We start from the raw sequence: 14,086 nt of genomic DNA, 5'->3' as shown, positions 1-14,086 counted from the left end.
CATTTCACTCTATCTTGTACAGTGTGATGAAAAAGTTGACATTAAATTCTGTTGAAGATATGAATTGCTCTCTCTTTATATTATTTTAATGTTTGATGTTCAAATGATGATGGTTTTAACTTAGATTTACTTTTTTCTTTAAAGAAACAGCTATAAATTTGTTATATGATCTTTTCTCCTCCTTGCATGCTGCTGCTGATTCAACAGAGAGGCACCCAATTACAAACGCTATTGATGGGAAGAACACTTGGTGGCAGAGTCCCAGTATTAAGAATGGAATCGAATACCACTATGTGACAATTACACTGGATTTACAGCAGGTATAGTGCCTCCTTTTTGTTGTTTATCACATTCCACAGTGAAATTGTTTCTTGGCTTTGCTATTTGCGTACATAGTTAGTAGTTCTTGGGTGAAAGGATACTCTTTCCTATCACCCTCCATTATTTCCTTGATACAATGAACACAGGGCATGTTCATTTAGTATACTGTTATTTAAAAATATTTGGCATTTATTTCTAAAGAACAACTAAAATGAATTCACATGAAGAGTTTAGAATTGAATTGGGAGCTGACTCAGTTTTGACTAATTGAGAGTTAATGATGAAAATATAGATCAACAAAAGTTTTACATAAAGAAAATATAATAATAGTGTTATTTTTAACTTTTAAAATAATACAGTGCTCCACTCTGCTCATGGTGTGTGTATTGAAAGGTTCTCAGATAATAAGGCTCTTGAGTAAATTGCCTCTCATTACTGAGAGTTGAGCAAGCTGTGACAGCTGATTCTTAAATTAAACTTGGGCCACTAAATGAGGTAACAAGCTTTGTAGTTGCATAAAATTGATGTTGCAAGTCGTTACTGTTCGTGTTGTATAGGCTTGGGTGCCTACTACATTTAATTTCTTTCTTCTTTCTGTGCACAATATTCAGGTCAGGTTGAAGTTATTAATCAGGAATCACCATCACCCCAAGTTATTTAGGTTTGCAAATAGGATGTAATCTGGAAAAATGTTCCCATATTTTGCTGTTGTTCCAAATACGAAAGCTTGTTCAATTGACTAAGGCTGAGACTAGAGGTGTTGAATTTAGATGACTTCTTTAACTCAGCTTGTTTTTCTCTCATTCTCTGGAAAAGACTCTCAGCCTCTCCTCCCTGGCTCAGCGGAGATCAAGCAGCAAGGGAGTTTGGGGTTAGTGAAGTGGGAATGGCCAAGACAGTTAATGACAGATACTATACACCGTAGAGGTCATGTTTCCACAGGTGGCCATAGTGGAGGGAAACATCAGTCACTGGGGGTTAGTCACATTCTCAGGGGGCCAGATAGGCACCAGGCATTTTCCTAGTGGATGCCGTTTCTCATTAACAGGAGTATGACCTCCCCTCTTCAGGGTTTGGGCCCATTTTGGTCAGGGGGCACAATTCTGGTACTGTAGAATGGCTGGTGGGTCTCACAGCAGGCCCTCTTTCCACCCCTTTGGGACTTCTCAGGACCTGAGCTACTGGGTAGCAGCAGGGGCTTAGTGCTGCAGCTAAATTCCCAACTGGCGTGGATTTATTTCTACCAGTACAAGTAGCTGAACGTCAGCCTTGAGTTAATTGTATTTCCCAGGAAGTCTCAGAGCACTATCAGGGAGTGGCGGGGCAAACTACCACACTGATCAGTCATGCTTTAGGTCACTTATGCATGAATTCCCCGAGGGCCCTAGCCTCAAAAGAACTTCATCCTTCTCCTGATAAAGACAACTTGGTCCTTAATCAATCACAGCAGTTCTCCCCTTTCATTTGGTCATTGAAAGTCGGCCTTCACTCACATCAGGAGTGAGTCTGCTGTCTATTGCCTTGGGTCATCTCCTGAGATAGGGAATCGATAGACAGTGATGGTTAATTATTCTGGTTTACTCTCCACCTATTCTTTTAGATCATCCATGGAGCAAGAGAGTCAATTATTAATGTAATTTGCACACGTCACTTATACTACTCTTTGAGCTCAACCATAATAGTATTTACTTGTCATCAAACGTAGCAACATTTTTTTCTTCTAATATACGACTGGATGGTACAGTCACAAGTTTTTACTAAATCATTTCTATCCAACTTGCCTGTCATTATTAATTCAACAGACCAAAGAGTTCACCTGAAAGCCCATTTTTCAACGAAGCCATTCATATTTTCCTAAGTTTGCTTTGTGTCCCTACTCATCCATTCCCACAGGGTGTCTCAAGAGTTATGTGGATTTGTTTTCCTGTTCTCTCTTCTTCTCATTTAGTTTAATGGCCTTAACAGGCGTGACTACTGAAGACATCTTTTATAGTTCAGTCTTCATAACAAGTGGCACAAATCTGTTTATAAGACAGGTCTACCTGACTCCAAAGTCTGGAATATTCCTAGTGGAAGTGCAACAGAGACATTCTCATAGGTTCTCATAACCCAGGATGACACCCACCCATTCCTTGTTTACTTCAGCCCGTTCCTACTTCCTGGTCAAGAGAAAGGGAGCGCAATCTATAAAATGAAATAAATTCTTATTTCTACTTGACTCAAGATTTTAATTTAGTCAATGACTTGATGTAAAAAGGTGGGCAGGTTTTGTAATCAGGTTTTATAATGGAATTCTTCAGAGAGGAAGGGGGTTGAGATCTTTCATTTGGCCTCAGGCTTTGGAGTAACCAACTGTGAAACAAGGTTACAGAACTTATTCAACTAAGGAGCAAAGCTGCAGGCAGGTGTGTTTCAATGCATTGGCAACAGAGACAACGTGAACCTCCTTACTGCTTCATTTACTTCTCACGATAAACCTGTAAGGCAGCGAGTATTATTACACCTGTTTAATAGTTGAAGAACACTGAGGCTTAGGAAAGTTAAGAGACTTGACCTTCTTAACAAAGTTGAGTATGGGCAGGACTGGGATTTCAACCTGAGTAGTCTGACTACAGACCCCAAGCTACACCAGTGCTTCCTAAACTGGAATCTGAAGCCCTACCCTAGGGAGCCCATGAGAATTTTTGGTATATAATTTTGAGGGGCCCATACCTTGTTTGGATTCAAGAAATACCACTCTATGATCTCCTGGCTTCTGCAAGAGAATGTAGTCAACATCTGTTCTGTCATAAAACGAAGGACGAGATTTCTCATTTTCTAGTCCACTTTAGTATGCCTCTCAAATGGCGGAACTTCTGTCTTTTCCACCTACAGCATGAAGGAGTAACGGTTTATTCAGTATAGTGTGAGCTATTATCCAACCGAGAGTGAAGGGCAGCAGTTTTATAATGAATGGATAAATATCACTAAATGTTTGTCATTGATTCAGCAAGAAGTTTGACCATTTATTAATTCTTTTTATTTTCAGATATATGAATTTCAACAAGTGCCAGTTTTTTTGTTGTTTGTTGATATATACATGGCTCCTCTGTGAAATACTTTTAATAAATTACTATTTTAAATATAAGTAGCCATGTCCTTGATTAAATCACTACAGATTACACTGGGAAATTTCTTTTAAATTTAACATTCAAGACAAGTACTAGAAAAATATAACAATTTGTTGAGAAAAAAGTAGCTACTTGTTTTATAAGTAGATTGTTTTTAGATTTTTATTACTAAGGGATTATTAGCTTTCCCAGTTTAACTATTCACTCATAGCATATCTTGAGCAAATAATTTAATCATGCTGTGCCCCAAGTTCTAGATTAGCAAAATAAATATTATAATATCATAGCAAGAAATTTGAAATAATGATGATTGCAATATAACAACTAAATTCCATTTGGCAATTGCAGCTATTGTAAGGCCCTAGTATCGGCATAAACACGAAGAGAAGCTTAACTGTCCCGGTGATGTGTATGCAAATCCCAGTATGATGGCAAAGAAAAACATACATCAATTTAAAAGGCAGTCATAGGGACTTGAAGGTTAATAGGATGTCCAAAATATTATGTTTTAGTCACTTTCCAACCAGACTTTCACCACAATATGTTATGACATCTGATCTCATTTTATGACTTTTTTAATCTGGCCATTTTCTCAGGCCTGCCCTTTGATTAGTTTAGGAAGAAAGCTGATTGGCAAGTGGGATAAAACAGGGGGGCAGCTTATGAATAGACATTGTTAACATATTGAGATCATATTCACTCCTGGATAACCCAGGTATGCCATAGAATTAGTTATGCTCGTGTGTAGGAATCTCTTTCACCTCAATAAACAGCTCCCTTCTTTTCCTGGTCTATCTCCCAAATCTAAAAATGCATTTATCAAGAAAGGTTGTCATACAGCTACAGAGATCAAGTTCCACATATTCTTGACCTAAATCTTTTATTCATTGACCTTATAGAGACATATTTAGTGAGATAGGTTAACAATTTTAAATGATGGTTATGTCTTGGAAGAAGGTTGAATTAGCATTTCTGTGCAAATATTATTATATGTTTAGAATTTATGTGAATAGCATAGAAGCATTTTTCCTAAAGCTTTGAACCATTAATGTAATGACTGAACCCTTCAGTAATAATAAAGCATGAAATACATTGAACTATTTCAATGTATTCAATTTTTTCATATATTCAGATTTTTTTTGTTTAAACATAAGTGATCAAATTTTCAATCTTGAAGGAAGATCATTATTTTTTCATATCATATTCTTTCCTCACACTCTCTTCCTACTCGTTCCTGTTAAAAAGATCTGTTGTTCTGTAGCTTAGAGAGCATCATTAGCTCTACCTATTAAAGAATGAAAAAAATTGAGATAGATATAATTCATAATTAGTCATTCAATGGGTAGAGAGGAGTATACACAATATCTGTACATTTAATATCTCATTATCTAAATAAGAAGACATACACATGTAATGGATTAAAAAGCTATTCAAGATTTAAACCATCCCGATATGCTTCTATTCGACACAGTCCATTTGATATAAGTTTCCTCCCAGAGGCAGATCTCAATAAAGCATTACTCTGGCGTGGTGATTAGGTGTTTAGTTCCCTGTAGTCCCACTAGATTGTGAGTTCTTGAAGGCGGAGGTCTCTGACTGTTTATATCCATCGTGGTGCTCAACATTTAGCAGGAACTCAGTAGATTTGATGGAAGAATGGTCCATGGCTGCTCTTCAAATTGCTGAATTTTTTTGGAACTATTTGGGTCACTGATAAATTGATAAATATGGAACTATAGAGGAGATTATAATCTACACTCTCAAAATGTCCCACATGGATACATCCTGTTTAGTATACCAGAATATAATTAAAATCATAGTTCTTTAGGTTTTTTTTTAAGATCATTGATTCAATGTCACAAGTAGGATCAGTGGTTAATTAGAAAATGTATTCTCCCCCTAAATGAATTTGTGCAGACCTTTTAATCATTAATAAAGGTGACAGCCAGCTTCTGTGTCTTTATTATGAAGAACATTAGTTCTAATTGTCTCCCCTTCAGTGTACTTTCAACACTGCAGTCAGATTGATCTTATTAGTACAAAATCATATCATATAACTCCTTCTATTAAAACTCTCGAATGGCTTTCCATCCCACTCAGTGGGAAAAACACAATGACCCACAAGGATTTACAGGATCTTTGCTTCACCACCTTTCATCTCTGGCCTCATCTCTCCTCTTCACTTGCCCCACTGGCCACCTCACTGGGTCTGGAAGGCCTCTGCACTTGCTATTCCTGCCTCAGGACCTTTGCACTTGCTGTTCCTTCTGTCTAAAATTATTTTCTCCAGTTTCCATATAGCCTGTTTCCTCACTTCCTTTGGGTTTTTATTCAAGTGTCACTTTCTTATCAAGGACATCCTTGATAGTCCTATTTAAAATTGAAAACCCCTCCCCACTTCAAATAACCCACTTCCTGGCTTTATTTTTCTCCATAAAATGTCTAATGTACTCTGTACATTTCATGTTGAACATCATTTACGTCGTCTTTCTAAATGTGATTTTCATGAGAGTGGATATGTTTGTTGTTTTTTGTTTTTAAATTGCCACATTCTAAGCACTTAGGGTAGTGCCCAGCAGAGAGGAGGCACTCAATCAATTTACGTTAAATGAATAAATGATTCAATGAATGACAAAGCAAAACATCGATCCAGAATGTAAAAATATTATTAGAGAGGAGAATTAAACAAAGGATGAAATAATCTCATTGTGTTTCTAATGATGAAATGTGCTGTACATTTTTTAATTTATGAATTTTTCTTTAAGTCTCAGGTTGAATAGCATGAAATAACTTTTCTCACTAATCCTTTGTCTAAACATGCTCTAAACTTCAGTCATATTTGTCACTCTCTGTGTGACTTTACCACATTTATAGCTTTTTTTTTTGGGAAAAGCAGGTTTTAATCAATTTAACTCTTCTTTTTTAACAGCAAAGTCTAGGACTGTAATTTTTTTTCATTGATATTTTATTATTTCCTACTGGAAAAAAAAGTAGATGTAGAAAAGGGGGAAAAGGCTCCCATCTTGCTGTTTAAACAAGAGCGTAAATGTAGGATATTATGTATTTTGATATAAAATGCTTATAAACTAAATTCTAGGAACATCATGAAAATGTAAACATTTTGGAGATGCAGATCCCATTTCAAATAGTGTCAAGATGACTGCCTTGGAAAACGATTCTTGAAACCAGGGAATAAATTAGAGAATTGTTTATTTAAAAACAGAAATAATACATAAGGAAGAGATCTGTTAAAAATCTGTGGGAAAAGATCTGTGAAAATTTTTAAATCACACTAATTCTGATTTGGAAAGTCTGAACAGCACTGCCTAAAATAGACTGAATGTGGGCAATTTTTCACAGCTGTCTGATGGCTTCCACACATAAAACACAACTGCATTCCATCACGTAGGTGGAAAATTGCATATTCTCCCATTTTGTTCTTGGAGTCTAAGTTTTTACTTATATATGTATTATAGATATTTATATTTTACATACACATATATATTAGATTTTTTTCTAGAAATTGACTATATATTTAAGTTATGTGATAGCATGTGTGTTTTAATTTGTAGATAATACGTGTTTCCAATATGACCCTGAGTCTCTAAAATACAAAAATGGCGGAAGGATGAGCATGAGGCTGAGGGGAAAGGAGGAGATATAATTGTGCCCAGGTTCCATTTCCTGACTTATCACTTATCAGTTCGTTTGCCTTGGATAAATTGTCCCACGTTTATGCTCCTCAATTTGGTTCTATGTAAAACGGAGCTAATAGTACCACTTCTTTATTAAGAAGATGATTATAAGGGTAAAGTGATGTAATGCTGGCAAACAGCTTGCACATTCGTACACGTGTAGCTGATGTTCAGTGATATTAGTTCCTGCTCTTACACTGAAAATAATGCTGAGCAGAGAACAAGTGGGCCAGAGTATAATGAAAGTGATATAAGAAAAACAAAACAAAAGCTAGTTTAAGCTCAAAAACGGTTTAATTACTGGGACACTTAAATGCCAACAAGTTTCACTTGGCATATACCTTAAGAAAATTATTATATTTAACATATATTTAATATTTTATGAAAATTAATATTTATACGGAGGAAGCCTATGAAGTGTCACTTGGACATTGAAACTCTTCTACAACACCTTCTGTACTGTTTTATTGTTCCTATAGCCTCCTGATTAATTTTTAATTGTTAAGAGGTAAACTTATTCATTACTAGCATGCTCTTTACTTAACTTTTTCTGTCGGCTATTATTTTACTTGTATCAGCTTCATTTTGTTATTTGCAAGTATAGTTTTTCTATCTTTTTGTTAATTTCAACTTTTCTGCTACCTTCCATCTTAGATATGTCTCATAAACAGCATATAGTTGAGTTTTGATGTTTTGTCTAGTCTGACAATGTTTGTCTTTTTAAAAAACATTTATTTTCCACATATATGTGTACCTAACATTTTTACCAAAATGAAACATGTACACAAAAAAGTTGACAAATCATAAGTGAAAAGCTTGATGAGTTTTTACAAGTGAGCCTAAGTAACCACTACCCAGATCAAGATAACCAGCAACCCAGAAACTACCCGGATGTCCTCTTCTAGGCATTCTCTCCTCTCTCTTTATAAAGATAACTAGTACTCTAACTTCTATTCAACAGTGAAGCCATTGACCAAGGAGTTTTCTCTGTGGATAGGATGTAAGTTGCAAATCAATATCTATAATAAATATGAGACTCTTCAGAGTTTTTATTTTTTATTTTATCTGTTTACTTGAGTTGGGCTTTTCAAGAAATGCATCTATTTCTCCTACATTTTCAAATATATTGGAAATTATATTGAGATAATTGGAAATTATTAATGAGATACTGTTATTACCTTTTTAATGTTAAACGACCTGATGTGATGCCCCTTTTTTCACTCCAGATATTATTTGCTCAAGATTTTCTTTTTTCATTCTTGACAGCTTTAATAGGTCTTTATAATTTTATTAGTCTTTTCAAATAGTCAGTTTTTGGCTTGGTTGATTTTCTCTTGTTAGATTGTTAGATGGCATTGAATTCTGCTTTTATGTGTCTTGTTTTTACGTCTAATTTTTTTTGGATTTTAGTTTACTTTTTCTATCTTCTTGAATCGATACTTAAATTAATATTTCAGCCTTTCTTTTTTCCAAATATATTTATTTGAGGGTAAATATTTGCCTCTACATGTGGCTTTAGCTACATATTATAAATCTGAAATATTGCATTTTGCATTACCATTTATTTAAAAATATTTTCTAATTTCCACTGTAATTTTTTCTGTGACCTATGTGTTACTTAGAAGTGAAGTGCTTCATTTCCAAACTATTGAGTGTTTTTCTCATCTTTTTTTTTTTATAATTTTATTTATTTATTTATTTTTCCCCCAAAGCCCCAGTAGACAGTTGTATATCATAGGTGCATATCCTTCCAGCCTCTGTACGTGGGACGCGGCCCCAGCATGGCCGTAGAAGCAGCGCCTCGGTGCGCACCTGGGATCTGAACCCGGCCGCCAGCAGCAGAGCACGTGCACCCAACCACTAAGCCACGGGGCCAGCCCAATTTCTCATCTTTTTGGTTTTGTTTTTTTTGTTTGTTTGTTTTTGTTGTTGAGTCTTATCCTGTTAAGTGCCAGATCACTCTGCTAATACACAAGGTTTTTAGAAAGATGTAATACCTCTAAACTCAGGAAGCTTAGGATTTCAATAAACTGGTAACAATACAATTCTACATTTGTAATTGATTAAAACATTGACCATTGCAATTACCATAAGGTAGAACTCAAATACTCCAGTGTCATTAAGAACTCTTGAATGACATATACAAGCACACTGAATTAAAAAATTAAGCAAACACATTAAAGAGAACATAAGTGCAATCTTTAGAAATTATTTTGTTAAAAAGGCTGGGTTTTCCCCATAGAGAATTTTTCATAAAGCCCTATGTACTGAGCCTAATATTCCTCTATAGTTGGATAAAACAGAGTGCTGCATATAAAAATATTATCAATATGAATTCTGATAATTTACGCATTTTGGGTGAGGCAAGGCTTTTCACTGATTGCAGAAGGCTGGATTTGAGGCAAGTTTAGTAGATGATTCTATAATCACTGCAGTGCAGCAAGTGGTTTGGAGCTTCGGAGGAAGGCAGATGAGGATGTGAGTTCTGCCTCCACTGCACACCAGCTGCGTGACCTTAAGCAAGTTACTAAACCTCTCTCAGCTGAGGTTTCCTCATCAGTGAAACAGGGATAATAGTAGTGCCTTCCTAATAATCTGCATATAACCTAGTCATCATGTAAGGTCCTGAGTCATCTTTTTGTTGTTGTTGTTATTTTTTCTCAATTTCACTGTGGTCGGTATACTTTCAATTCTTTGGGAGTAAATTTTTTGACACTTGTTTTCATCCAACATATGGTCAGTGACATTTGTGCACTTGGGAAGAATGTGGATTCTGTAGCTGTTGGCTGCAGTATTATAAATATATGAGAGAGTTATGTATGTTTTTGTTTATATATTTTGAGGCTATTTTATTAGGGGCATAGAATTTAGGATTGGAGCTGTATTAACCCTTTTTAATACTATTGCTGGCAATAATTCTATCCTTAAAATTTACTTTGTAGCTTCACTAGCTTCCTTTTTGTTAGTGTTTGCATGATAATAGCTTTTTCTGTTCCTTTTGCCGTCCTTATATTTAAGGAGTATCTTTTGTCAGCAGTATGTAGTTGAATTGTATATATAACTAGTATGACAATCATTGTCTTAAAATGGATATTTAATTCACTTATATTTAATATGACTATTGATATTTGGATTCAAAGCACCATATTCCCATTGGTTTTCTGTTTGTTTTATCTTTTATTAATATTTTTTCTTCTAACTTCCTTTCTTTGGATATTAAAAATTTTCCTCATTTAATTATTCCATTTCTCCTTTCATTAACTTGTGTTTTGTGCAACCTTTTATTACTTATACTAATTGCCATAAATATTATAGCATGCATCCTTGATTTATCAGAACTTGCTATAAATTGGTACTTTCATCGCTTCCCAGACAAGGCAAAGACCTTATAACAGTTTAACTCCATATTCTCCACCCATTCCCACTCCCCACCCACTCAGATTTTGTTCTATAGCTCTGATGTGTTTAATTCTATACATATATTAAGCTCTATAAGAAGTAATTGTTACCATCATAGACAGTGTTGTTTTTAATTTTTATTTATTTATTTTTTTCCCCCAAAGCCCCAGTAGATAGTTGTGTGTCATAGTTGCACAGCCTTCTAGTTGCTGTATGTGGGATGCGACCTCAGCATGGCTGGAGAAGCGGTGCGTCGGTGGGCGCCCAGGATCCGAACCAGGCCACCAGCAGCAGAGTGCACGCACTTAACCGCTAAGCCACGGGGCCGGCCCCAGACAGTGTTGTTTTAATTTTAAACAAGTTTAACTTTTTCTGTCCCTCTTTGTTTATTCTTTTGTTAGTATACTTCCATCTGATATCATTTCCCTTCTGCCTTTTTTTTTTTAATGACAGAGTTTGCTGGTGACAAATCTTCTCAATTTTTTTTTCCTGAAAGTCTTTATTGTTTTAAATTTCTGATTCATATTTTTCATTAGGAATAAAATTCTTGTTTGGATGTTATTTTCTTTCATCACTTTAAAGATTTGATAGCATTATTGCCTGGCTTTCATAATTTCTGTTTTGAAGTCAGTTGAAGTTCTTGTTGCTTCCCCTTTGAAAGTAAACTATCTTTTTCCTTTGTCTCCTTTGAAGATTTTATTTCTATATCTTTTAGTGTTCAGAGATTTACCACAATGTGTCTAGGAGTGATTTTATTTATACAAATACTGGTTGGGCTTCAAAAGCTTCTGGATTCTATGGATTGATGTCTTTCACTGGTTTTGGAAAATTCCCAGCCAATATTTCCTCAAATGCTGTTACTGTCTACTTTCTCTCTTCTATTTCTGGGACTCCAATTACACATACGTTAGATTTTTCATCATATCCATTATGTATTCTATGCTTTTCTTTATTATCTCTCTTTTATTTTCCCCTCTCTCAAGGCTTCTTTAGCCTATACTTTTTCTGGTGAACTATTTTTCAGTATACTAATCCTTTCCCTTGTTGGTTCTAATCTTCTATTAAACACATTTACTGAGTTCTTAATTTCATTAAGTCTATTTTTTAGGTCTAAAATTTGCGTTTGATACATTTTAAAAATAGATTCCAGACAGCTTCTCCATTTAGTCATCTGGAACACATTAATCACAGTTATTTTTAATTATGTGTCTGATAAATAACATTTGAAACATCTGTGAGTCTGTTTCTATTGTCTTTTTCCCCTTTTTTGGTTCACTGATTCATGGAAAGCTTGGTAGTTTTTTTAATTAAATAAAGTAACTTGTGTCTGAAAATTTGTAAAAATTCTCTTAAAAGGATTTATTTTTATTCTGGCAAAAGTTAAAGTAGAGCCAGCTTGCCTTGATTCAATCAGCTATTTAGATGTTTTGTGGTTTGACTGGGGATTCTGACGGCTGTCTCTGGTTTGCCCTTATTTCTAAGAGTGGCCTTTTAGGGCCCCCAACTAAAAGCCTTTCCTTTCATGCTTGGCTGACTCTGCACTCCAAATTTTGTCTTCTTAGCCCTCTGCTTAGCTTTTCACCTCTTATGAGTTAATTTTTGCATGGTGTTTATCTTCTGGTTCCTTCACCACTTAATTTGGCAAATCTCTTGAAGGCAAAAGCTGAGCTGAATGTCAGGCTCATTTCTCTATGGCTCATGGCACCTCACTTCCTAGTTGACTTCACGGCCCTGAGCTCCGATGTTTGTCTCCTCGTCCTGTGAGACTGATGCAAACTCTAGGGTGTAGCTTTCCCTGTGAGCCTGTATTCAGCTCTCAGCAAATCAGTGAAGACCCTGAGAGGAAAATGGTCAGCTCATCCTGGTCTGTAACCCTGTAAACAAGTTGGGCTGCATGGGTTGCTCTCTGATACCTTCAAACAGCTGTTTTTAGTATTTTATTCAGCTTTTATAGTTTTTCTCTTTGAGAGAAAATATGTATTTGCTTTGTTCATGCTTTTTAAACCCAAATCAGAGCATATTATCTGATACGAATTTTTCTTTTGTTTTCTGTAAATTTAAGGAACAGTCTGAATTATTGCTTCAATAATAAAATATACTAATTGTTGGGATATTTTTATGGGTTATGAGGAAATCAAGAAAGAATATTTAAAAGTGAGATCATCCTGGAAAATCTGAGATGCATGAAATTGTCATCTAAATTCGTCCTAAACAAGGTAGGTGTTATCCTAAGCGGGAAGCACCATGCCCCTTGTGATATCTGCCTTGAATAATATGTAAGAAAATAATTTAACAGTAATACATTTGAAAAATATTTATTAAACAACTACTACTTGGCAGCCACTGTTCTAAGCCTGAAAGTCTGGCCATGAAGAGACAGAAGTCCTTGTTTTCCAGGACTTTATGCTGTAATTGGGGGACAGATTTGCCGAGGAGAGAGAAGGGGCATGGAACATTGAGTAACTAATTTAGAATAGTGAAAGGGTCATGGAAGAAACAAAACAGGATAATACAACAGAGAGTGATGAAAGGAGCTACATTTATTTCTATGTTCCATCTATGTATTTTTGAGAAAGTGATATTTCAGCTGAGAATTGGATAACAAAAGGTGCCAGCCATAGAAAAAGCCGAGTAAAGTTTATCTCAGGCAGGAACCAACTTGGTACGCTGAGGAATGGAAAGAAGGCCAGTGGGACCGGAACCCAGTGGTGAAGAACAAAGGCTGTATGAGATGATGGCGGGAGGTATCTAGGTCTACTTAGTTCCTGTAGGGAGTAGTCATGATGAGGAGTGAGATTTAATTCTGAGTGTAATGAGAGATCTGCAGTGGGATTTAAGCAGAAATAATATGATTTTTTTTACGTTGTTAGAAATGTTACTCTGCCTGCTAAATGGAGAATGATGGTAGTGAAAAAAGAGTGACTGCCCGGTGGCAGTTGGGAAACCAGTGCAATATCCTAGCCAAGAGGTGATTGTGACCTGGACTAGGGTGGGAGTAGAGAGATGGACAGAAGTGGTGTGCGGGATTTACTGTGGAGGTTGACACAATTAGATTTGATGGTAGAGTGGATGTAGAGAGTGAGACGAAAATGTTGACTTCTAGGATTTGGGCCTGAAGAAATTTATTTTACTAAGATGGCATGGACCAAAGGAGAAGCTGGATGGAGATACTAGGTGGTTAATAAGGGCTTTGATATAACATGTTATGTTTGAAATGCACATTAACCATCCAAGCAGAAATATTAAAGAGGCAGCTGGATTTATAAGTCTGGAGTTTAGGGGAGATAACAGAGATAGTGATATGCATTTGGATATCACTGCGAAGAGATATTATTTAACACTAGGGGCCTGGTTAAGATCACCTAGAAAGAAAGTACAGAGTTAAAAGGAGGTCCTAAAATTGAATCCTAGACACTTTAAATTTAGAGATGAGTGGAGTAGGAGGAGAGGAAAGTGAAATCAGAGAAGCAAAAATAAAATATATCAAGGAAGAGGGAGTGATCCGCTGTGGCGACTTAGCTCCTGAGAGGGAGGAATTAAATGACTCAGGTATTGGAAGTA

The 14,086-nt window shown here is 35.8% G+C and overlaps 1 protein-coding gene across 1 annotated transcript in view; it reads left to right on the top strand.

Annotated features, from left to right (window-relative positions):
• The window catches only part of LAMA2 (laminin subunit alpha 2), a 572,820-nt gene that overhangs the window by 142,427 nt on the left and 416,307 nt on the right, over positions 1–14,086 (top strand). Inside the window, exon 3 of the mRNA XM_058566315.1 lies at positions 208–320. Within this exon, the coding sequence (XP_058422298.1) occupies positions 208–320 (113 nt within the window). The remainder of the gene's footprint in view (positions 1–207; positions 321–14,086) is intronic.

The sequence above is a fragment of the Diceros bicornis genome, chromosome 23 (genome assembly GCF_020826845.1).
Source record: "Diceros bicornis minor isolate mBicDic1 chromosome 23, mDicBic1.mat.cur, whole genome shotgun sequence".
NCBI classification, from domain to species: Eukaryota; Metazoa; Chordata; class Mammalia; order Perissodactyla; family Rhinocerotidae; genus Diceros; species Diceros bicornis.
The sequence above is the reverse complement of the archived record's forward strand: the minus strand, read 5'-3'. Positions and strand labels throughout refer to the sequence as shown.